This window comes from Hipposideros armiger, unplaced genomic scaffold (assembly GCF_001890085.2).
Source record: "Hipposideros armiger isolate ML-2016 unplaced genomic scaffold, ASM189008v1 scaffold_275, whole genome shotgun sequence".
Lineage (NCBI taxonomy): Eukaryota > Metazoa > Chordata > Mammalia > Chiroptera > Hipposideridae > Hipposideros > Hipposideros armiger.
In genome coordinates, this window is record NW_017731625.1 from 1,148,387 (window position 1) to 1,171,193 (window position 22,807).

Here is a 22,807-nt window from a genome sequence, read left to right on the forward strand (position 1 = left end):
CCTCCTGAGAGCAATAAAGTTTTATCCACATTATATACCCCAGAGTGAAGAAGGAAAAATAAACAAATAAATAAAATAAGCTTTCCCTGTAAATCCCGCACCTAGCCACTAGAGGTTAGTGTTTTGAGACTATTCCAGGATGCACCAGGGAAAGAGGCATAGGAAAAGAGTGAGCCTCAAGAAGCTTTGGGGTCAGATGGACCCTGGTTTATTAGAAAAGGAAAAGGATGTGAAGCCCTTGTCCTCGGGGGAATGCCTTGTGCTTGCTGGTTGACATTTACTGAGCCTGGGAACTCACTGTTCCACTCGAGACAGAGGTGGCTGTCCCATCAGAATAGGTGGAACTTGGTTCCCGCCAGACACTGGCAGTCACTCCATGGGTGATGGCTGCCTCTCTGCGGGTGAGGGCTCCACCTCCATCAGCTGCTGACTTGTGGATGAGTCTCCCCTACTTGGTGGCAGAATTTCCACCACAGGAGTGTGGGTCTCATTGGGAAGTGGTGCCGTCCCCTGCTGGTGGGGCTGGGGCTCCTTTTGCCAGATGTATGGCCAACTCTTATGGGACAGCAGCGACATCTTCCAAAAGGTAGTCTTCTCCTCCAGAGATGCTGGCTGGCTTTGTAAAGATGACTGACTCAAAGGCAGTGGCCGGCTCTCAGAAAGTGGCAGCTGGCTTTCTCTGGGTGATGGTGGCCTTTCCTTGGTTGCTGGCAGACTACCAGGATGAGAATATGGCCTTGCCTGCTTCATTGGCAACTTCTCACGGGAAGACCTGGATTGCCAATTCGTGGAGGCAGCCACGTTTTTGGTGAAAGAGAATTGCCCCTCCACAGTCAAGGAGGAGCTAACCATGGAGGCAGCCTGCATGTCCTCGGAGGACACCTTCCCCCGGTGCTGATGCCTCTTCTTCCCCAGGAACGACATCTTCCTGTGGTACCAGGGTGACTCCTTGATGCTCAGGTCCAATTCTTCATCAGATAGGATCCTGTGATCAGGCAGCGTGTTGCCGTTGACCCCTGGTGACCTCCGAAGAATTGTGCCCTGTGTGATGAGGTCTGCATAGCCCTCCCGGTGGGAGAAAGCATAGCTGGAACGCCGGGCACATGATGCCCGTTGTAGGTAAGGCGGAAGCTCCACGGTGATGATCCCCTCAGTTGGGGTTTCCTTCTTCTCCTGCAGAGCAAAGGAGCGAGCAAGGGTTATCAGGCTCCCACATAGTGCTGATTGCTCTCAGGTCACCTGCTCCAAGTGGGGGCCATTCAGAGCCCTTGGCCACCATTTACTGGCCAGACTCTTCCCTATCCAGTTGACTCAACCAGAGTCCTCCCTGGGACCTGACTTTGGATGAGTGAATCACAGTCCTTCACTGAGACTTGACTCTGGACCAGCCACCAAGTGCCTTAAGTGCCCTCAGGTGGCAAAGCCAGGAGAGGTTAACGATGTGGCAGCCATGTATCCAGCCTGTGTGGCAGAATGTGACAGAGGTTTGTGGCCATAACTTGGTCCAGTATTCCAGTCAATTCTGTAGTCCCTTCCAGCTGCAACCAGTCCTTCTAGGTTTTGGTCGCCTGAACCAGTAAGTCCCCTTCACCTTTTTTCATTGTGGTAAAATAGACATAACTTAAAATTGACCATTTTAACCATTTTTAAGTGCACACAGCTCAGTGGCATTAAGTGCATTTACATTGTTGTGCAACCACCCCCCATCACCCATCTCCAGAACTTTCCATCTTCCCAAACTGATACTCTGTCTCCATTAAACACTCACTCCCCTCCCCTCCCCCAGCCCCTGGCACCACCATCTACTTCCTTCTCTATGAATCTGACTCCTCTGGGGATCTCCTGTGAGTGGGATCACACAACGTCACTCTGTGACTGGCTTATGTCACTGAGCGTCATGTCCTCAGGGTCCATCCATGCTGTAGCAGGTGTCAGAGTCCTTTCCTTTGATGGCTGGGTAATATTCCAGTGTGTGGATGGGCCATCATCCGTCCATGGACACTTGGGGTATTTCTAAGCTCCCCCTTTGCCTAAACCATTTCTAGGTCGTTTCCGTCCTCTCAACCCCCAAGTCTTAGACAACTTATGGTGAAAATCTCACAACGCTGGCACTGGAACCAGACTAGCCTCCTTCATCTCAGGAAGGATGGTTTCCCCCTGGGGTCCTGGGGCCTGTTATTTGGCCCCACTGAGGGCACTGGGTCCCTGCCCCCTCCCCTCAGCCTCACATCTCCTTTGAGTTCTTGTTCCCAGCACCTGCTGGGGTCCTGGGAATTTGTAGCCCTCACATCCCAGCCTTCCTCACCTTGGGACATGGCTTCTTGAGGGCTTGGTAAATGATACGCAAGGCCAGTATGGGCAGGGTGTTCAATGACACATTCAGCAGGACCACCAGCAGGATGGAAGGGTGGAACATCACATTGCGGTCAGCATCTGGCGACAGGATAGGGTCACGGCCCAGCCTGGGGTGGAGCTCCCCAGGGTCTGCTCAGTGCCCCCTCCTCCTGACACCCTACCCTCTTCCCCACCCTTCACCCCCAGGATGCCTTTGTGCAAATTCCCTGAAGACACAGGTCCCACCCATCTCCAGGGCTGGCTGCCTTGTCTCCGGCTGGGAGCTCACACAGAAATGGGAAGGTCTTGGGTGAGATTATGAAGAGCTGGAAGCTCTGGCTGGCCCAAGTTGTGACCACGTATAAGCAGAGGCTGAAGAAAATGGCCAGCACAAACAGGACCGTCCAGTACTTGATGATGAGGATGGCCTGAATGGGGAGGGAGGGTTAAGCGTGGGGTGTGGTGCGGTCAAGCCCCCAGGTTCCACGAAGGGCACCTGCCACGGCCTCCCAGGCAGGGTCACCAGGTGGTGAGACTTCTGTGACCTATGTTGGAGGCGCCCCCCTCCAGGGATAGGGCAGGCAGCAGCCCCGCCTACCTCTATGGTGATGGACAGCAGGCATGAGAGGCCCACAACCACAGAGAAAGACTGATAGTCACTGAAGCTGAGTGGCCCAGCTGTGTCGTGGCTGATCCATAGAGTCATGAAGAAGTTGATCAGAGAGGTAGCCGTGCCATGGGCGATGGCTTGGAGGAAGACCCAGTAGTTGAAGAGCTGGTCCTTCTGGCCGGCGATGTACAGCTCAGGCAACTCCAGGCTCTGCTCGGCACTCACGTCCTGGGGGAGAGGTGAATTCTGGAGGTTGGTTGCATAGCCATGGTCATGTGCTGGGCTGTTCTTGGTGTGCATGAACTATGCACGTGAGAATGGTTGAGGTGGCACATTTTGTTATTAGTATTTTACAATTTAAAAACTTTAAAAAAAAAAAGTAAAATCTCATTCCTCAGGCCACACCAGCCACACCTCAAGTGCTCATCATTAGACACCCGTGGCTGGTGGCTTCTGTCTGGGCAGCGAAGGTGTGGGACACTTCCATCATCTGGAAAGTTCTATGGGATGGCCCTAGTCCAGGTTACTTAGCCAGGGCCTCTGGAGGATGGGGGTGGTGTAAACAAGAGAACCATCTCTTCTGATCCCTTCCCCGCCATTGTACAAATGAGCAGACAATGGGACTGGGATTTGGAGGTCCCACAAAAGGGTGTGGGTAGCTGGGCAAGAGAGCTCCACCCACTGACACGGCCATCAGGCTGGGCTCTGGTGGAAACAGTCACACGGAAAAGGGCAGGGAGTAAGGTGCTGAACTGAATTCCAGGAACTAATTGTCTCCCAACCCCGTCCCCACTCCACCCCAGGTCCCCAGGGGGCAATGGTAGGGCAGAGACAAGAGCATCTACAGGGAACAAGGAGGCCAGTCCCCCACGGCTCACCTGCTCGAAGAGCCCAATATAGAGAACCGGGAGGGTGGTGTATAGCAGGTTGTAGAACGCCAGGAACCAGCCTTCATACAGAGGCTGGGGAGGGGAGGAGGAAGGGGAGATGCAGTTAGTGGTCAGCCTTTAGATGCCAAATTGCCAGAAATGGAAATGCATCTTTACCTAAGGAGACCCACCCAAGCTGCCTCAGCACCTGGGGAGTATTCTCAGAAAGTCACATTATAATCAAGGTTGAGGCTAAGACAAGGGTTGGGTTAAGTGAGACTTGATAAAAGCTGGAAGATAAAAGGCAGAGAAGAAGCAGCATGGTCCTATTCTTTTAAAACAGCATTTTTCAGTCTTTGTTTTATTTATTTTTTATTTTTTTAAAGGTTTTATTAGGGAATTGGGGGAGGGAACAGCATTGGGGAATCGGGGGGAAGGGAACAGACAAGTTGCTGTCCTTTGGTTCTTCAGTCTAGTTGTGGAGGACGTTGCTTCACTGGCCCATGTTGGTATTGTGATCATTGTGCTCTTCCTGGCTAAGGCAGTCAGTCGCCAGCTATTGGACAGCCACTCATGGTGGCTCATGGCGGCTCACGGCAGTTCTCATCAGCTGCCAGCTGCTCGCGCTGGCTGCCGGCCACTCACGGTAGCTCACGGCAGCCCACCGCAGCCCCACTGCAGCCTACACTGTCGCCGGCGACTCACAGCAGCCCAGCTCCAGGTCGAGCTGTTGTTCACCATCTTAGCTGTAGAGGGCGCAGCGTCACTGGCCCATGTGGGATCTGAACTGGCAGCCCTGTTGCTCAGAGCTCTCTCTCTCCCAAGCCAACTCTTAACCAACTGAGCCATTCGGCTGGCCCCAGTCTTTGTTTTAATTGGATGGCTTCAATAAAGAGCTACAGGAGGAAAAATGGCTAGATAACGTGTTTTTTGGTCATTTTAGATTTAGGGAGTCACTGATGGTTAAAAGAGTTGGAAGAGACCCTATGGACAAGTAGCCCAACTTTGTTCCTGATGCATGAATACAGTCCAGTTAAAAGGATATGGGTTTCAGTTCCAAAAACCATTTTATGTGCATTATGGGATTGAGCAAAAATACATGACAATCAAGAATCTTACAAGAATCAAGTTTCTCACTGCTGGAGAAAAGAGTAATAAATGAGTACCTGGAAAAGGCTAAGCTGAGCCATGTTCTTTGGGACTGGAATCAGAGGTATCAGTGTGAACTCATAGTTTTTAATGTACACAAGATAGGCAGATGGCTAGACACAGATATAGAAATATAAATAGAGACAGAGACAGTGCATCTGTCAGTGCACATCTCCTAGCTCTGTCTACTGAGAGGGAAAAAGCACACCAGGGGCAATAAGCACTTACCTTTTGGTGTCTAACTACCATTCTGTAATGAAAAAAAAACAGGGCTTCTATGGGAACAGCCAATTCCAAGGTTGGGGAAGGGAAATAAAAAAATGAACCTGGAACTCCTTGTAGCACCAGGAAGTGAAGGTGTGCTCAGGGAAGAGCAGGCACAGGTCAAAAGGACAAATCAAGGCAACTAGAGCAACAAAATATACAATAAAATAAATATATATGAGTCCATACTGATCAAAGTAAACAATGGCATAAACAAATGGGGCGGGGGGGAAAGGGATGATTCTGCCTACAGAAGAATTCCAGTTAACAAATGTAGAAAGACTAAATGCTGTCCCACTAAGATCTGGACCAAGACAAGGATGCCAGCCTTCACCATCACTGTTCAACACTGCACTGGGGGTTCTAGCCAGTGCAATTAGTAAGGAAAGGAAGTAAAAGGCAACTAAATTGGAAAGGAGAAGGAAGACTATCTCTGTTTGCAGATGACATGCAGGAAATTCCAAAGGATTCACAGGAAAGTTCCTAGAACCAATAAAGAAATTCAACGGGGCAGCCAGATGGCTCAGTTGGTTAGAGCGCGTGCTCTTAACAACAAGGTTGCCGGTTCAACTCCCACATTGGATTGTGGGCTGCGCCCGCCCCCCCCAACTGCAACTAGATTGAAAGCAGTGACTGAACTTGGATCTGAGCTTGCACCCTCCACAACTAAGATTGAAGGACAACAATTTGACTGGGAGCTGATGGGTCCTGGAAAAACACAATGTTCCCCTTCCCCAATTCCCCAACACTGTTCCCTTCCCCAATTCCCCAATAAAATCTTTAAAAAAAAATAAAGAAATTCAACAAACTTGCAGGGCACAGATTGACACTCACAAACAGCTGTGTTTCTACACACCAGCAATAAACACCCCCAAAGGGAATTAAGAAAACAATCTCATGTACAGCAGCATCTAAAGGAATAAAATATCTAGAAATAAAAATAAAAACATCACCACCCTATGACTTTTCTAGGGCTGCAAGGAGCACATCTAGTGTTCACCGTGATAATGTCAAGAGTTGTGGTGTCAGGGACCCAGCCCCCACAGTCCTATCTTCTCTGGGGTTCACGCTCTCCTCCTCCCCGCTAGAAGGATGTGCCTTTGGAGGTCTGCCCTGGCTTCAAAGCTCAAATTTGCCAAATAGCCCTGAAAATGTCTGGCACAGAGCTGGGCAGGAACCATACCCTCCCTTTATCTGGACTCTATATCTCTATGAATGCAGCCACAGAAAAGGTTGTGTTGTCTGTGACCTCAGGCAAAGTCTGCCTCATGAGGACACCAGGGTGTCAATGCGCCTGCTACCCTCCTGGAGGCCAGGGGGAGGACACAGCACCCCCAGAACACCCCAAAGGGCAGTTCCCTGCAGCTCACCTGGGCAGTAAAGCCACTGTAGAAAGCAAACCAGATCTGGACCATCATGCTTGCCAGCGTCTTGTAGACAAAGTAGTGCAGGAACTTGCAGACGCGCATGTAGGACCAGCGCCCGTGCACCAGCAGCAGCCGCCTCAGGAAGCAGAACTGGGCCAGCACATAGTCACTGTTCAGCACAGCCTGCATGCCCTCCTGGCCCGCCAGGCCCACACCGATGTCCGCAGCTGCAGGGGACACACAGCCCATCAGCCTGGGGCCAGCCCCAGCTCTCCGTACACCTCCCCCAGGCCTGGTGCCCTCCACCCACTCTTGATCATGTTGACATCGTTGGCGCCATCGCCGATGGCCAGGGTCACCACGTCCTGGTATTGCTTGACCAGTGCCACAATCAAGGCTTTCTGCTTGGGCGTGACCCGGCAGCAGATGACCGCATGGCACTGCAAGGCCAGTTCCACAAAGGCCCGCTCCTGCTGCACCTCGGGGCTCTCGTGGATGTCGGAGTACTTGCTCTGCGACCCCAGCCCTGTGTTCCTCAGCTGGGTCCCAAGCGTCTGCCACATCAGAGAGATGCGCCTGGTCTGTAGGAAGTTTGTCTTCTGCTCCTCCGGCTCCTGCCAGGACTCCATGTCCGCGTTCACATTTTGCACTAGTGCCCGGGGCTCCTTGCGCAGGGACAGCAGCAGCTGGTCCTGGCCAGCAGGGAGGGTGGGGGGAAGGGGGTGCATCACTCTGCCTGCACCCTTCCACCGCCCCTCCATCAACTCTCTAAACTGACCACCCCTCCTGACTTCTGTCCCAACCCTAGGCTGGACTTGACCGCATCCCTCTGAAAACCATCTCTCAGCATGGCATTCCTTGGCTTTTCTAACAGTTCACTCCCACCCCCTGCCTGCTGCTCCTCCCAGCCCCTCCCAAGTGCCAGGGGCCCACCGGAGGTCAGCCCAGAGCTGACACTGACCAGAAACTCCCCGTTAATGACCATGGCTATCTTGATCTGTGACAGGAACCTGTTCTTCAGATAGCCCTTGCCACTCAGCAGGTTTTTGTTGTTCTCCCAGTAAGCATCCAGGATTTGACTGTGGGGATCCAGCTGGGGCTCAGCCACACCAGGCACAACTTCCTTCTATCCCCTTCCCTGCTGTGCCTTAGTTCCCCTCTGGGAGTCCAACCAGCTGGAGGCCAAGGACATTCTGCAGACCCCAGGAACCACATCTGAAGCATGGGTGCCCCCCCCACCGTGCCCCCACCAGCTCATCTGCTCCCACACCCCCTCCTCACACTATCTCCTTCTCCTCCAGAATGATCATGTCCTCGGAGAGCAGCTGGCAAGCAAAGCCGATGTTCACTGCTGTCTCTGCAAACCAGCCCCACTTAGCACCTCAGTGGCCCCCTACCTGGGGGCCACACCCACCCGGCCATAGGCCAATCACAGCAGCATGCTGTGGGTACAGCAATTGGTTCTGAGGAAGGCATGTGGCCCAGGCCGGTCAATGAGAGTCAGCCCTGAGACTTTTGGCTGTAGCTCTGAGCAAAGGGGCCTGCCTGCATGCCTGCTGGCTGGAAAGTGGCTGCTAGACGGAGGTGGGTCTGGGGCCAGGGCCAAGGGGCCATTAGACATACCATGTCTAGACATACCACGGACACTTTCAGGAACTCACAAAAATGATTTAATTTCTTTTAAATCAGGAGGAAAAAAAGTAAATATAATCCAACCTGAGCACTTGTCTTTATACTAACATAGTTGTAAAATGTCATTTTAAATATTTTGTGTGTGCTCTGTGCACACAGAAATGTTAATGTGGCCTTGCTGGCACCCAAGCCCAGTGGTGCCCTGGAGAACCCATGAGGGTGTTGGGGGTGGGGAGCATCATGCTCCAGGGCCACAGGACTTGAGGTTCCATGCCAGCTTTACCCCTAAGTGGCTGGGAAACCTCCATCAGGTGCCCTGAGGTTCTGAGCCCAGCTGGGCCCATCTATCACACAGGGTAATAAGGGCCCCAACTGGTGGTGCTGTCGTGAGGGCCAAACACTCTGCAAATGCTCGGCACAGTGCCACCAGCCTGAAGGAGGTGCCCTGGGGACCCCAGCAGTTTTAATTGTTTCCGTTTCTTTCTTCCCAGGGACAAAGTTGGGGGGTGATGCTGAACCCAGACAAGTGGGACAAGTTGAGAGTGGTGCCCCGTGCACATATGAGATCTCTCCCACCAGTCTCCCTTCTCTCCCTGCTGGGGGCAGACGCCCCAGGACCCACCTTGCTTGTCCCCTGTGAGTACCCACACTTTGATGTTCCCTTGCTTGAGACACTGGATTGTTTCAAGGACCCCATCCTGGAGCTTGTCCTCAATGGCTGTGGCTCCCAGAAGCTGGGGGTAAGGGGCAGGGAACAGACTGAACAGGGACTCGGCTACCCTGGCAGAGTGGGGGATCTGGGACCTGCCGGGCTGGAGCTGCGGTGCTGGGGCCCACCCCCTCCTGTGCCCACCTGGAGGTTCTGCTCCATCTCGTCGTACACTTGGTGTAGGGCATGGGTCCGGTTCTGAAGCAGGATGCTGGCCTCCTGGTGCCGATGGTGCCATTCCTCGTAAGAGTCCTCATCCACTTTCTTGTAGGCCAGGCACAGTGTGCGCAGGGTCTGCTGAGCAAAGGACTGGGGGCCGGCCGAGCACACTGTCACAAACTACCCTGACTCCCCAGGCACTCCTCCCAGCCCCTCTCCCTCTGCCTGGGTTTCCTGAACCTTGCCCTCCATTTATGGTCTGTCCTCACCAGAGAAACTGGGATCATGTGCCGCCCTGCTCCCCAACTGCTCTGTCTCAGCACCCCCATCAGAGGCCCAGTTCTATTCTTCCTCCAGACCTTTGCACTGCTGTGACCCTACCAGGAACACCGTCCCTATGCTCTGTGCGGCAATTTCTAACTATCTCTGAAGACCCTCTCAGCGCGGCCCTGCCAGACCCCTCCCCAGCCAGGGTTCCTATAGCACTGGACCCCTCCCTATGACCCCTGGGCTTAGGAATGTCTGTACCCCACACTCTGCCTCAGATTTTAAGGGGCTCTGGGGATGGGGAGGGAACAGGAAGAATCCTGAAGGACCCTGTCTCCAGCCCCCCAGGAAGAAACTGAGCTCACTCTCCCCAGGGACACACTGGGGGCTGTGTAGCTCCAAGGAAGGTACCCATCATGGCTCCTTACTTCCCTCTTACTTTCCCCCCACCCCAGCCAGGCTTTCTGCCCTAGTGCCCAGGTCTCGCTTTCATTCTTTATTTTTTTAGCTGAGCCATCCTGCCACCTGTTGGCAGCTCAGTGGCTGCTCAGCTCGGGCCGGGAATCGAACCGCTGTTGCTCAGAGCTCAAACTCTTGAGCGAGCTCTTAACCAACTGAGCCACTCGCCCGGCCCCCGCTTTCATTCTTGACTGGAGGTTCCCTGGCAACCAGGAGCTCCAGACAGGCCTTTGCTCCTCTTGTGCCTCAGTTTACTCCTCTGTTCAATGGGATGGTCGAGCCAAGCCATCTTGCTGGGTGCCTGGGCTCTGGGTCATTGTTCTGACTACACTTCCCCAGTTCTTAGTCAGAGATCAGCTGCCTGTCTCTGACTGCCCCTCCTGTCAGAGCAGGGCACTCTGAGAGGTCCCAAGTGAGGGGCACAGGACATTCTTTGCACAAACATCTTCACTGGCCCATAGGCTAGGTGATGCTGGGGGCTCAGCAAAGCCCTTGGGGAAGCCCCACAGGGTCAGGATTGGGCCAGAGAAGGGGAGCCTGGTGTGACATATCAGCCCCATGTTAGGGTCAGGCAAGAAAGTCTCCCTGGAGGTGGGGACCTCATGGCAGAGCCCTGAGGACCAAAACATCCTGAGTGACAAACTGGAAGAAGGAATGCAAACAGAGGGAACAATATGTGCAAAGGTACTGGGGCATCATCTGAGCATGGAGAAAACTGCAAGTCAGACACTGGGGTCCTGGGGAACCCCCCAGGGACAAGCAGAGACCAGTCTAGAGAGGCCAGCAGGAAAAATAAAGACATAGCTTCAAAAGCTTGGCTGAGGAGTTCAGGCTACACCCAAGAAGATGAAAGATTTGGGGCAGGGAGGCTGAACATGTCCTGGAACCCAGGCATGGCTGGGACAGGTGGGTGAAATCCAGGGCCAAAGTCCAACCACTAAGTGTCCTTGTGTGACTTAGAAAAAGACATACCCTGTGGGTGGGTGTAGCTTGGAGTTCAGTACCTCCTTGCCTCTGTGTGTGTGTGTGTGTGTGTGTGTGTGTGTGTGTGTGTGTGTGTGTGTGTGTGTAGCAGGGGAAGGGCTTTGTGCAATACACAGCCTGGCCAACTACACATGATCACCCTGGGTACCTGAGGCCATTTCTCTGCACACTCTCCTCCTCTGCCTTCCTCTCCCTCCCCCTCTGCCCTTCCTCCTTTCCCACAGGAACTCACAGCCAAGGCCTCCTCCGTGGTACACTCTGTCAAGCCTTTGTTGTACAAGCGATCAAAGATGACAGTGTCAGCGCCTTTGGTGTAGAGGTAGATGGAGCCCTCGGGGCTGCGGACTGTGGAGGGAGAGGCCTGGCTGCCCACACGAGCGCTCTCCTCCTTGCCCACCTCCATCCTGGGGCCACGGGTGCTCACCCAGCACAGACATCCGCTTTCGGATGCTGTTGAAATCCATCATGGCCAAGACCTGGTACACTCGTTCCTTCCCCAACTCCATCACCGTGATGCTGTCCTGAGTGCGTGCCAGGAACACATAGCCGAAATTCCGGGCTGCTGTGACTAGTGCCTCCTCATCAGGGGAAGCCGCCTCATATAACAGCTGGTCTGGTAGGGGAGGGAACACAGGAGTGTAGAGAGTAGGGGCACATTCACTGAGAGCCTGCCATCTTTTGGGGACCCACCACCCATCTGTGGCAGGTCCTGCTTCCATCTCTGTAGCCCAGGGGAGAAAATGGACACTCCCCTATATCTAGTGGGCACTCACTAGATATTGACAAGACAATGGTCTCTTGGGCCAGTACAACCTCTAAGCTCAATAAAAAAAGGTGGGCACTTGGGTCCCAGTCTAGAAGACCTTTGCCTCCTGGCTCAGTAACAAATCTCAAGTCCTAGGCCTGGACACCCTGTAGGTCCAGTAGAGGTGGGACTTGGGGCTAGGGCCTGAGCACCCTCTAAGCCAGATGACAGGAGCCCTGGGGGTTGGGCTAGACAATCTCTAAGGCCAGAGACCACCTCAGGAGCCACCCAAGCACAGGCTCTCACTGTCTTTCTCTTGCACCATCACGGTGTGGCAGATGGCCAGCAGGCGCCAGAACTCCTGCACCATCCTATCATTTTTGCCCAGCACGGTGCTCAGGAGCCTCGCATTGTGGAAAAGCAGCTTCCCATCAGCAAATCTGTTCCACAGGTAGGGGTTCTCCTGCAAGGGGGGTGGGGGTGGTGGGCAAGCCGGCTCTGGCTGGGTCACTGCCTGGACCCCCAACATCCAGAGCTGCAGGGTGGCCAGCACTCACTTTATATAGGGCCTCCTCCTCGTCTGGGCCTGTGGAAAGACCATGCTTCAGGCCTCGGCTCCCCAGGACCACTTGCGGTCCTGCAGCCCCCCACCCCCTAATCTCAGGCTTCCTAGGATCACTGGGTGCAGCCAGACAAGCCAGGCCTGGACCTGACATCCAAGCAACCAAGGACCCTGCCCACTTTTGCCTTCTGCACAAAGGAGAGAAAGATGGGACCACGTCTCCTGAGAGACCTCAGAAGGGCAGCCTTGAGTGGGACTTGGTCCCATAGAAGGCATCTTGTTTGATCTGTTTGTGGTGTTTTTTAAAACTCAGACACGGCTGCCTGCTTTGAAAAATTAGGTGATTTCACATAAAAACCTGGGCCCAGAGTGCTTCTAGAAACATGAGAGGACCCAGCCTGGAATTGATGCCACTCGCCACAGATGCCACCGCTCCTTATCACCCACCCTTCAGACCCTGGTTGAGGGTCAGGTGGCATATCCATTTCTCATACTGGTGACTGCCCACTACACCCAATTATAACCCATCTGGGTCCTCTGTGAGATCTCACTCTAAATGTATCTTAGTTACAATATAAACTAGACCAGGGATTCGGCAAACTACGCCCTGTGCTACTGCCAGCTTTTGTGTGGCCTGAGATCTAAGGCCTTTTACATTTCTAATTGGCTGAAGGGAAATTGAAAAAATATTGTCTCGTGACATGTGACAATGCTATGAAATTTGAAGCTCAGCGTCCACATGCAGTGGCTGCTTTCCTAGGACAAAGGCTGAGTCTCCAGAGACAGTGTGGCTGGGGAAACATACTGACTTGCTGGCCCTTGACAGGAAAAGCCTGCTGACCCCTAAACCAGTTGATGTCTTTGGCTGTGGTTCTGCGGCTCAGATCTGGGTGGGAGTGCTGTGGATAGGGCCGAGTGTGGGGCAGGTCACATATCCCTGCGGCCCGCTCAGGTCTCCATGGGGTCTCAGCCTCCCAGGGGTCCTCCTGTACCCAAAAGTGAGTCCTTGCTGGGTGGCCCTGTGGGGAAGGGACGCGCTGGGGCTGGCCCCCACCGTAGACGATGCCGTTGATGCAGCATTTCTTGAAGGTCATGATGTTCTCTGTGAGTGTGCCCGTCTTGTCTGAGAAAATATACTCCACCTGGCCCAGCTGGTCACTGAGGCTGGTGTTGCGGGCCTTGGCGGGCATGTCCTGGGGCTCATAGTACATCTGCCCATCCCAGTTGATGAAGATGCTGTTGCCCAGGTAGATGAATTCGGCTCTGCAAATGCATGATGGGTCACATCTGGCCCGCCACCCCTAGCTTCCGCTTCTCCCAGCTGAGGAGTGGGTGGGGAGGCCACCCTCACCGCCCCCCCCGACTCACATGATAAACATGGCCATGGGCACCATGACACTGAGTAGGATGAGAAATCCCCAAAAGACGAAGAAGGACTCGGTGGCCACACTGTACACGTGTATCTTGGACACATAGTGGTGCTTGGCCTTGAATTCTGTCACCTTGTACCAGAAGCCCAAGGTCAAGGCCGTGGAGATCAGCACCAGCGACATGAAGATCTGCATAGGAGATGGTGGAGTGTGTGCAGGAACCCAGGGCAACACCAACGCACCCCAGGGACTCACCAGCAGGGACACACTCAGTATGAAAGGACAAACACAGAGTTGGGAAGCCCCCCACCCCAGCTCTGCCATTAGGACAGAGGAGGAGGGCTAGGGGTGGAGGTGGTTGGCAGTCCCAAGAGGAGGGCAACTTGCAGTGGTTTTGCTGGGGTTTATGACTGCTATTTTTTAAATTATATGGTAGATTTTAAAAAAGATAAAGTTAGGCAAAAAGAAGAATTATTAAATGTCCATGGAGGGTAAATGAGCATTTTATTATCTCCTGTGGGTTTGGAAAAAATGTCAGGATCAAAATTTATTTTACAAAGATTTTTTTTTTAAAATCATGATTGTAAGAAAAGATTCTCTGACCCACAGACCTGTCTGGAGGACCAGGTTGCACATTTTGCAGAGGAGGGAAACTGAGGCCTGGAAAATGACAGCTGGAGCTTCTGTCTGAGAAGAGGGGCCCTTTGCCTCTCCCCTCCTTTGTGTCCCCCCACCCCAGGGCAGGGGCTCTGGGCTGCTCACCAAGACCACCAGCCTGTTCATCAGGCAGTCTATCTTGGTTCTCTTCAGATGGATCTTGCCACAGTTCCTCATGATCTTTGTGTCAAAACCTGCAGAGTTTGTATCCACCCGCCCATCCATTCATCCATCCACTGTCCATCCATCCATCTACCCACCCATCGATCCATCCATCCACCCATCCATCCATCCACTCATCCATCCGTCCATCCATCCACCCATCCACCCACCCACCCACCCACCCATCTAACCTCTCCCATCCGTCCATCCATCCACCCACCCATCCATCCACCTGCCCAGCTACCCATCCTTCCATCTACATACAAGCACCCCCCTTTTTCCAGGCAAGCAAAGGTGCTGGCTTAACATGTCCATGTCCATAGTTTTAGAACTCAGGGTTCACAGAAGCCATGCCAGGAGCCCCGCATCTAATGGCAGCAGACATGCAGCAACCAGGCCTGGCCTTGTGACTTCTTGCCAATGACTTCAGTGTTCTCACTGCCCCCTGCCCCCACCCCACCCCAGGACAGCTCATGCTACAGAAGCCCTGAGTGGCTGTACCAGCATAGATGACCATTCCATAGCAGGTGTCTGTGTTTCGGATCTTGTAGCCACGTAGGAGGATGTTGCTGATATCCAGGGAGTATTTCTTACCATCCCACGCCAGGCACCCCACAAAGTGGTGCATTCGGCTGTTTGGTTCCTCACACACAACCTTGCCTGTGGGTGACCAGGAAGTCAGGTAGCCCAGGGCATGGATGGCCTCGGAAACTTCTCTCCAGTGCAGGGTGGGGAAGAGTGTGGGGAACTTTCTGTCACCCTCTGGCTCCAGTCACCCTCATGGGTCCCACACTTCCCGAAACTTACCTTGCTGGCACCTTCACCAGCTGCCCTCCTCTGCCACCATATAGCTTCTTCCTGGATACTCCAAAGCTGGCTCTGTCCAGCCTCAGGGCCTTTGTGCATGCTGTTCCCTATGCCAGAACTCATACCTCCTCAGGGAAGCCCTCCTGATCCTTCAGCCTTATCAGGCCCCCCTACCAAGCCCCCTTCTTCATGGTTACAATCCTGAGATGTTGACATTTTTTCCTGCTGGTGGTGTCATGAATGTCTGTGAGTTCTGTGAGAGGAGGTGCCAGCCTCGTCCCAATCATACTGGGAACCCTGGGGCCCAGCCCAGCACCTGGCACACAGTGCCTGGCCCTCTGGATAAAGCAGGTCTTTCCCCAGATATCATGAATACACATGCAACCAGTGCGTGGATGTCAGAGTAAAGGGGCTGTGGTTCGAGAGAAAGATTCTGCTCCGGTACCAATTAGAGTAACTTGCCTTTACAACAAGACAGGAAAAAAATAATAATGGATTCCCTTGCTTGGCCACAGGAAATAGTAACTGTACCCACAGGTGTGAAATGTCTCACTTTCCAGGTGGAAAATAAGAAATTGCAGGGGTGGATCAGTTCCCTGTCCCTGTGCACACAGGCTGCCTTATTGATTAAACAACCAAAAACACCTGCTTTAATGTGATCATATTTTAAAAATAAAATGTAATGCCTGACAAAATAGTGCAGCATGTTTTGTAACAATAACAAAAACACCCCAACTGTTACATGGATTCAGGGCACATGAAACAGGCCTGGGATAAGCCGGCCTGTTAAAGGCTATCCCAACCCCAGCACTCCTAGTATATCCAATCGACATCCCCAAAACCCAGTGAGGTGGGGAACTTTTACACCTACTGCACAGAGGGACAGAAGGAGGCCCAGATGAGGCTGATAGACTACCATCTCACCTTGGAAGGAAGCCATCTTCCTTATACTGGTCAGCTCGTTATGGGTGACCATCAGGGCCTGCCTGAACTTCAAGTTTGTTTCCCTGGTAATGAGAAGGGGAGTGAGGTGAGAGGTGGGGACAGATAGCGCCCTGGCAAGGCATCCCTTCCAGAGTCACTCAAACATTTTTGCCAAGCCCCTACTATGCACCAGCTTCCAATCAGGAGGCTGAGACCCAGAGAGAGAGAGGGCCTTGCCCAAGGTCACATAGGATATTTGAAAAATGACTGAGGCCTAACCCTTCTTGCTTTCAGGGTGGCTGCACTTGGTTCACTGTAGGGCCTCCAGAAATATTGATGCAAAGAATGTGGATCCCTTCATTTGGTTTGTTATTGCCCTTGCCAGCCTGTGGGTGCCCCATAAATGCTCCCAGGACAAATGACCTAAATATCCAAGAGGGCTTGAGGAGCCACCTTTTGTAACTGTTGAGGAAGGTCTCGCTGGTGCCCAGGCTCCTAAACCCCTAGTGATGACCCGAGCCTCACCCATCTATGTCAGCTGTCTCCACGTAGCACAAGCTGTTGGGTTCTGTGCTGGCCAGCAACAGTATGTCAGCCTGGGGTGAGGAGGACAGGTGGGAGGAAAGAAATAGCATTGTGGAAGGCAGGAGGAAAACAAGCAAGAAGGCAGACCTCCCCCAGGAGCAAGGAGTTCCAGGCCAGGCTGACAGCAGCTCACCGGGACCATATTGTCTTTGTGCAGACAGACGAGATCCCCCACATGCAGGTTCTTCCATTTTTTCCTCAGGAAGCTGTGGGGGGCAGAGAGGGGTAGCAGGCTTGAGAGGGGACCCCAACCAGACCCAGCTCTGGATCTCCCAGCCCCCTTCTAGTCCCCCCACCCCCAGCTAGAAGAATAGGGTGAGGCAGGGGTTGCAAATGGCTCTGTGGTGCTTTGCTTCCCTGCATGCCCACCTGTGGGAGGGGCAGGCTTAGCCCATGCGGGAAGTCCAGCCTTCCCTGACACCAACCCCTCCTCCTTGTTCTGTATCCAAGCCCTTCAGACCTTCCCTGCCTCCCCCTTCAGCTGAACTCTCAGACCTGCAAGGGTTAACAATCTGGTTCTCAGCCCATCATAGGGCCCACTCCAGGCCTGGTAGACAGCAGGTGTCTAATAAATGCTGCTTGTGCCCTCCCTTGTCAGACTCAACCAGGATGTCCAGTGGGCATGAAATGTTCCAGGCACTCTGCTGGGCATCCCTTCCTAACATGACCTCACCCCTCCATACCTCCCAGGCTGTACTGGAGACCCCTTCCTCGGGATGGACCCCCTCCACCCCCCCCACACACACATACACACGGAGAAAGCCTCACCTCTTCCCCACCAGAATCTGGCAGGGTCTATTGTTGACAGTCTTGTCACTCCTGTGTCGCCCCTGAATCAATAGAAGGTGGGTCAGAGGGGTGGCCACGCTCCCAGCCATGCTCCCTCCCCACCCCCACACTGTCCTGGTGAAAGCCCAGGTGCAGAGCACAGTTCCAGATCACATAGGTGGCCCTCCTAGTGAGCCCACCTCTGTCCATGCATGGATCCCTGGGGTGGGGTGGGGTGGGACTGCTGAGATAACTGCTGTCGACAGCAGAAGAAAGGAAGACTCCACCAAGATGTAGCCACCAAGATGACAGGACCAAAGAGCCATGGGGCACCTGTCCCTTGTGGCAGCAGACAATGACCCTGCCCTGCTCCCCATCCCCTCCCCACATGCCCCCCAACCCCACTTACGATGTCATCCACCAGGTTTCGGGTGCCCCGGATGACAAGGAGGCAGACAAGCGGGGTGAAGAGGGTGAACCAGGGCAGCGTGGAGATATCGGGGATGCCCTGATATGGAGGGTGGGTCATCCCGGATGCCCCTCAACCACTTCCCCATGCCTTCTTATCCAGCCCCTCAACTTGGCATCCTGTATCCCACCTTCCAACCACCTGGGCCCGGGGCCAGCCACCTCCCCCCACAAACCTTGGGACAACTGCCTCTCTAGTTCTTCTCCCTGCCCAGAACCTCTCTCTAGCAAACTCATTTTCCTTCTATGCCAGCTCCGGTGTCACCTCCTCCAGGAAGCCCTACCAACTCTAAGCTTGTTCCTTCCTCAGAGCCTTGGTTAGACTGTTCCCTCCTTGTAACCCTTCCAGTCACCCTTCAAGCCTTAGCACCAAGTGAGCCCCAGACCTACCTTAGGGGAGGGGAGGATCCCATTGCCATCACTGGTACCCACTATGTGATTTAATGACAGTGGGTATCAGGGCCACTGCCGGGTCCCCAGTGTCCAACACAGGACCTGCATGCAGTAGGTGCTCAATGTTTATTGGATGGATGGATAAAAGCACAGGGGGTTGTGTGGCTGAGGCCATCCCTCCTGGGGAGTGGCTGTGCCCTCCTCAGACCTGGGGAGTCACCTAAGCACCTTCATCATTTAACATATATTGAGCACCTCCTGTGTGCCAGGCCCTGGGCTGGGCGTGAAAATGCAGCCATGAGGGCACGCCCAGTGTGTGAGGAGCTGGACACTGACCCCAAACCACACAGACAAACACATTAAAACCACTGTGTGTCTGCAGAGCCATGTGATGAGGGTGGTCAGGGAGGGCTTCCTGGAAGAGGTGACTTGAGCAGGCAAAGGAATGGTGTGTGCACAGACACTGACCCTTGGGGCTGCCCCCACCCCACCCCACCCCACCTGGAGGATGATGATAAAAAGGAAGTAGAGGTTGGACATGTGGTGAAACTGCTCATACAGGTTCAAGGGCAGGAAGGAGAAGAAGTTGTACTTGGCCGTGTGGATGATGTTGCCCTGGAATGAGAGCCAGTGTGAGGGTGCTGCCCAGGTCGGGGTCCTACTGCCTGCCCCACCCCACCTGTCCTCACCATACCTTCTGGCCACAACCAGCAATAATTGAGCACCCACTGAATGCAAAACCTCAAGCCAGCATTAACTACCTACTGGATCCAAGACCTTAAGGCAGCTATACTGAGCACCCCCTGAATGCAAGGCCCTCAGGCCAGCATTTACTGAGTGCCTGCTGAGTACAAAGCCTTGAGCCAGCATTAATTGATCCCCTACTGGTGCAAAGGCTCATCGAGCATGGCTGTGACCCCAGTATTTTCCAAGTGAGGCACATGTAAGGGGATTTTAGGCTGAGCCTGATGAACACAGTACTTTTAAGGTTTTGTATTAACTGATTTTTTTTTTAAGATTTTATTGGGGAATTGGGGAAGGGAACAGCGTTGGGGAATCGGGGAAGGGGAACAGACAAGTTGCTGTCGTTTTGTTCTTCAGTCTAGTTGTGGAGAATGTTGCTTCACTGGCCCAAGTAGGCACCATCATTGCGCTCTTCCCAGGTGAGGCACATCAGTCGCTGGTGTCTGGACGGCCACTCACTGCGGCTGCTGGCTGCTCATGCTGGCTGCTGGTTACATACAGTAGCCCATGGCAACCCACTGCCACAGGGGCTGCAGCCTACGCCGTCGCCGGCGACTCATGGCAGCCCAGCTCCAGGTTGAGCTGTTGTTCAGCATCTTAGCTGTAGAGGGCAGTGTCACTGGCCCTCATATGTGGGATCCGAACCGGGGCCCTCTGGCGTCCCAAGCCAGTTCTTAACCATTGCGCCACTTGGCCGGCCCCATATTAACTGATTTTAATTTGACTGGAGTGGGGCTAATGAGACAGGAACCCCAGCACCTAAGTTCATGATTGAAATTGGGGGGCAGGGAGGCTGGGTGAGAGGAGAGAGGGGAGGGCAGTGGGGCTGGGTTTGCCCACCTTGTACTTCTTCCTCTTCCAACACAGGAAGGCCTTCTCCTTGAACTGGTTGTTGTAGGCCCGGTTGTTGGCCTTTACCTCCCAGGTAAATGCTGAAGCCAGAAAGAGCGGGATGTCACATGGGGCACAGACGAACACCACCTAACGACACCCCAGAGGAGGGCAAATGGGCCCCAAGGGGACCCAGGCGCTGGGGACGCCCAGCTCACGGCCTGCGGTGTGGGAGCTGGTAAACAAATGCCACCCAGGGCCAGTCCCTAGGCTCAGAGGACAGGCCCTGGGAGATCCATTCATGCCCATTCCTTCTACAGAAAGTAGGTAAACTAAGGCCTGGTGCCAGGCTTCAAGGTGTGCGAGGCTGCATGCCCAGCACAGGTATTTCAGGTCTGCAGCCCCTGATTCCTAAGTCTAGCATTCAGTCATGGGGTTTGGGACTATTTGTAACCCAGTAAGAACCCCTGCTCCCCAGTCCCCACATTTCAGCCACCACATTCTACAATGCCCATTGGCTTCCTCTGCGGACCCCGCACCCCACGCTTGGCCCCAGAACATGCACCTGAGTTCTTCTCCTCCTCAAGGTCCTCACGGTAGGCCAGACTGCCCATGGTGGTGGGGCTGTTGCGGAGAGGAGCCCAAGGTCACACCAGCAGTCCTGCCCTTGCCAGACTTTGTCCATTACTCTGCCTGCTCCAAAATGTCACCTCCCACGTACATTGGATGGTCCCTCCCCTGGCTCTGAAGTTCCAGACACTGGCTGTGTGTTCTTCCCTGGGTATCTGAGGCCCCAGCTGATCCCCAATCCTGCAACAGCTCCATGTCCACTAGTCCCCCACCTAGCATGCTGAGGTTGCCTGCCTCACCTCCCATTACAGCTGGTTCCCCAGGAAGAAAGATTCTATATCTGCTGCTGCCCACCCCCAGGGCCGCCCTTGGTGCAGGCCACCATCGCCTCTCCTGGGATGGCCACACTTACCTCCTCCTGGTAGCCCTACTGCCCCCTCCTGCCCCAATCTCCAGATGGTACATAATGCCCACCTCAGTAAGGGGATCAATCAGTGTTGGTTGACTGCCTACATGGGGCCCCAGGGTTATACGTTATATCTCAAAGGGTATATAGGAGGACCAGGTTGCTCTGAGAGGTCTCATATGGTCTCAGGGCAGTTAACCATGATGGAGGCAGACACCAGACCTTCCACAAAGCCTGGAACCTCCCCGCTGGCTAGTTGATGATCACTCCTTCAATTGCCAGGAATTTGAGTCTCACCAGGGGGCCCTCAGCAGCTCCCAAATTGATCCCCCACCCCCTAGCACTCATCAACTCTGTCCTCTCCAAGCCCTTGCTGGGGCTATTCCCTTTACCTAGAGCACCCTTCCCACATGCCTGGTCACTGCTTTCTCACCCTTCTGGTCTCAGCTTATACATCTCAGACGGCCCCAGCTTCTTCAAGCGCCTCCTCTGGGCTCCCCCTCTGACTGGGGTGTCCCCCATTCCAGGTCTCATTACCCTCTCTCTGCTTCTTTCCCTGTCTGAGTCGCCTGCTGAACTGGGAACTTGCCAGGGCAGGGACAGCTGGTATTTGAGTCATGGGTGTCCCCAGGGCCCATAAGCGAGGACCTGGTTCAGGGCCTGCTCTGATGCTTCTGGGAACCTGAACAGGTCCCATGCCCATTCATCAGACGAAGAGAAGTGAGGCTCAGAGTGAGTGAGGCTTAGCCAGTGAGACCCAGAACCCAAGGAGACCGGGGGCAGAGCAGATGGGATTGGAGAGGTGCTGGAATGACCAAAATTCACCCAAAATATATCTGGGACCGCAAGATACCCCTTCTGCTTGCCCCCTCCTCAATCCCACTCAGCTCATTAGAGCGCCCCATTAGCCCCCGGAAGCCCCAGCCGCAGGGCGCAGGGTTCGAGGTCCAGTACCCCGGAGCCTCCCTGGACCGGGAGATCCGGGTCCACACCCCTCCGGACCCCGCCCCGCGCGAACCGCTAAGGGATCCCCCTGCGCTGCTGCAGCGACCTCCTGCCCTTTCTCCCTCAGAGAGGGTGTCCGGGCGCCCGGAGACGCACAGCAGCGGCAGCGCTGCCGCTCACCTGCTAGAGGAGGGGTGGGCAGCGTCGAGCTGCCTGGGGAGGTCCGCGGGCGTCCAGGGTGGCGGACGTGGTGTAGTTGTTAGCCCAGTGCCAACGGGTCTGAAACGGGCGGTGCGAGCGTTGGCGCGGGGCGGTGAGGGGCTGAAGGGCGTGGCTGAGGCCGAAGCCGAGGGCGGGGCCAGTGAAGGTTTAGGGCGGGGCTGTGGGTGGGGCCATGAAAGAAGGCGGGGGCACGGTAGAGGCGGGGCCTTTCAGAGAAGGCCAGGGTAGGGGCGGGGCCAGGGCAGAGCAGAGCCTGGGAGGGTCTCTGGAGTGGTGGCCATGTAGGCGCGAGCCAAGATCCAGGGGTGGAAGGGTGTTAGGGTGGGGGCGGTCTGGGGCTGCGGTGGGCCAGTGGCCCGGGCGTCGCATAGCGGAGCGGGATGAGGGCGTCTTAATAGCGCCGGGGTATTAAGGGGCCTTTCATTAGGGACGGGACCTTGTAAGGCTGGGCCCAGGAGGGGTGGATTGGAGCCAGCCGAGGTTGGGCAGGGCCCATCTAGGGCCAAGAGAGGAGGAAGGACGCACAGGTAGGTAACCGCAGGTACCTGCCTAGGCTTGAGTCTGAGCTGCGTGCCTGGGTTTCCACATCTGCTATGCGCCGTTGCAGTGCTGGGCGCTGGGCTGGGAGAGGCCGTTAAAGCCACCGAGACCTTCCTAACGCCAGGAGGAAGCCCACAGGGCTCTGTCCCGGTGTGTGCCCGCCCCGCCTGCAGCCAGGGCTCTTGGGGGGAACCTTCCTTAAGGAGGTGATGGGGGTGAGAGACAGAGGTGAGGCTGGGACTGCCTCCAACCAGAGATGGGGGAAGCTAGAGCAAGGGCTGGAGTGTAGAAGGGGCTATTAAAGT

The 22,807-nt window shown here is 54.6% G+C and overlaps 1 protein-coding gene across 1 annotated transcript; it reads right to left on the reverse strand.

The window, feature by feature from the left end:
- Positions 1-307: 307 nt before the first annotated feature.
- ATP8B3 (ATPase phospholipid transporting 8B3) lies at positions 308-21,972 on the reverse strand. Its single transcript, XM_019657179.1, has 28 exons — positions 21,921-21,972; positions 20,385-20,443; positions 19,829-19,920; positions 18,746-18,859; positions 17,793-17,891; positions 17,384-17,445; positions 16,749-16,821; positions 16,556-16,626; positions 16,031-16,113; positions 14,801-14,959; positions 14,243-14,331; positions 13,479-13,669; positions 13,165-13,373; positions 12,106-12,134; positions 11,855-12,011; positions 11,228-11,416; positions 11,036-11,148; positions 9,079-9,243; positions 8,848-8,959; positions 7,875-7,950; positions 7,555-7,672; positions 6,904-7,285; positions 6,597-6,820; positions 3,823-3,906; positions 2,933-3,172; positions 2,624-2,762; positions 2,306-2,433; positions 308-1,173 (listed from the first exon to the last, which is right to left on the reverse strand). The coding sequence occupies exons 2-28, from the start codon at positions 20,431-20,433 to the stop codon at positions 370-372; spliced, it is 4,251 nt and encodes a 1,416-aa protein (XP_019512724.1). The 5' UTR covers positions 20,434-20,443; positions 21,921-21,972; the 3' UTR covers positions 308-369.
- Positions 21,973-22,807: the final 835 nt, after the last annotated feature.

Coding starts and splice junctions, on each gene's coding strand:
- ATP8B3 (XM_019657179.1), bottom strand. CDS start 20,433: ATGGGCAGTCTGGCCTACCGTGAGGACCTTGAGGAGGAGAAGAACTCA. Junction 14,960..16,030: donor GAAGATGGCTTCCTTCCAAG/GTGAGATGGTAG, acceptor GGTCACCCACAG/GCAAGGTTGTGTGTGAGGAA. Junction 1,174..2,305: donor TCAAGAAGCCATGTCCCAAG/GTGAGGAAGGCT, acceptor TTTGCTCTGCAG/GAGAAGAAGGAAACCCCAAC.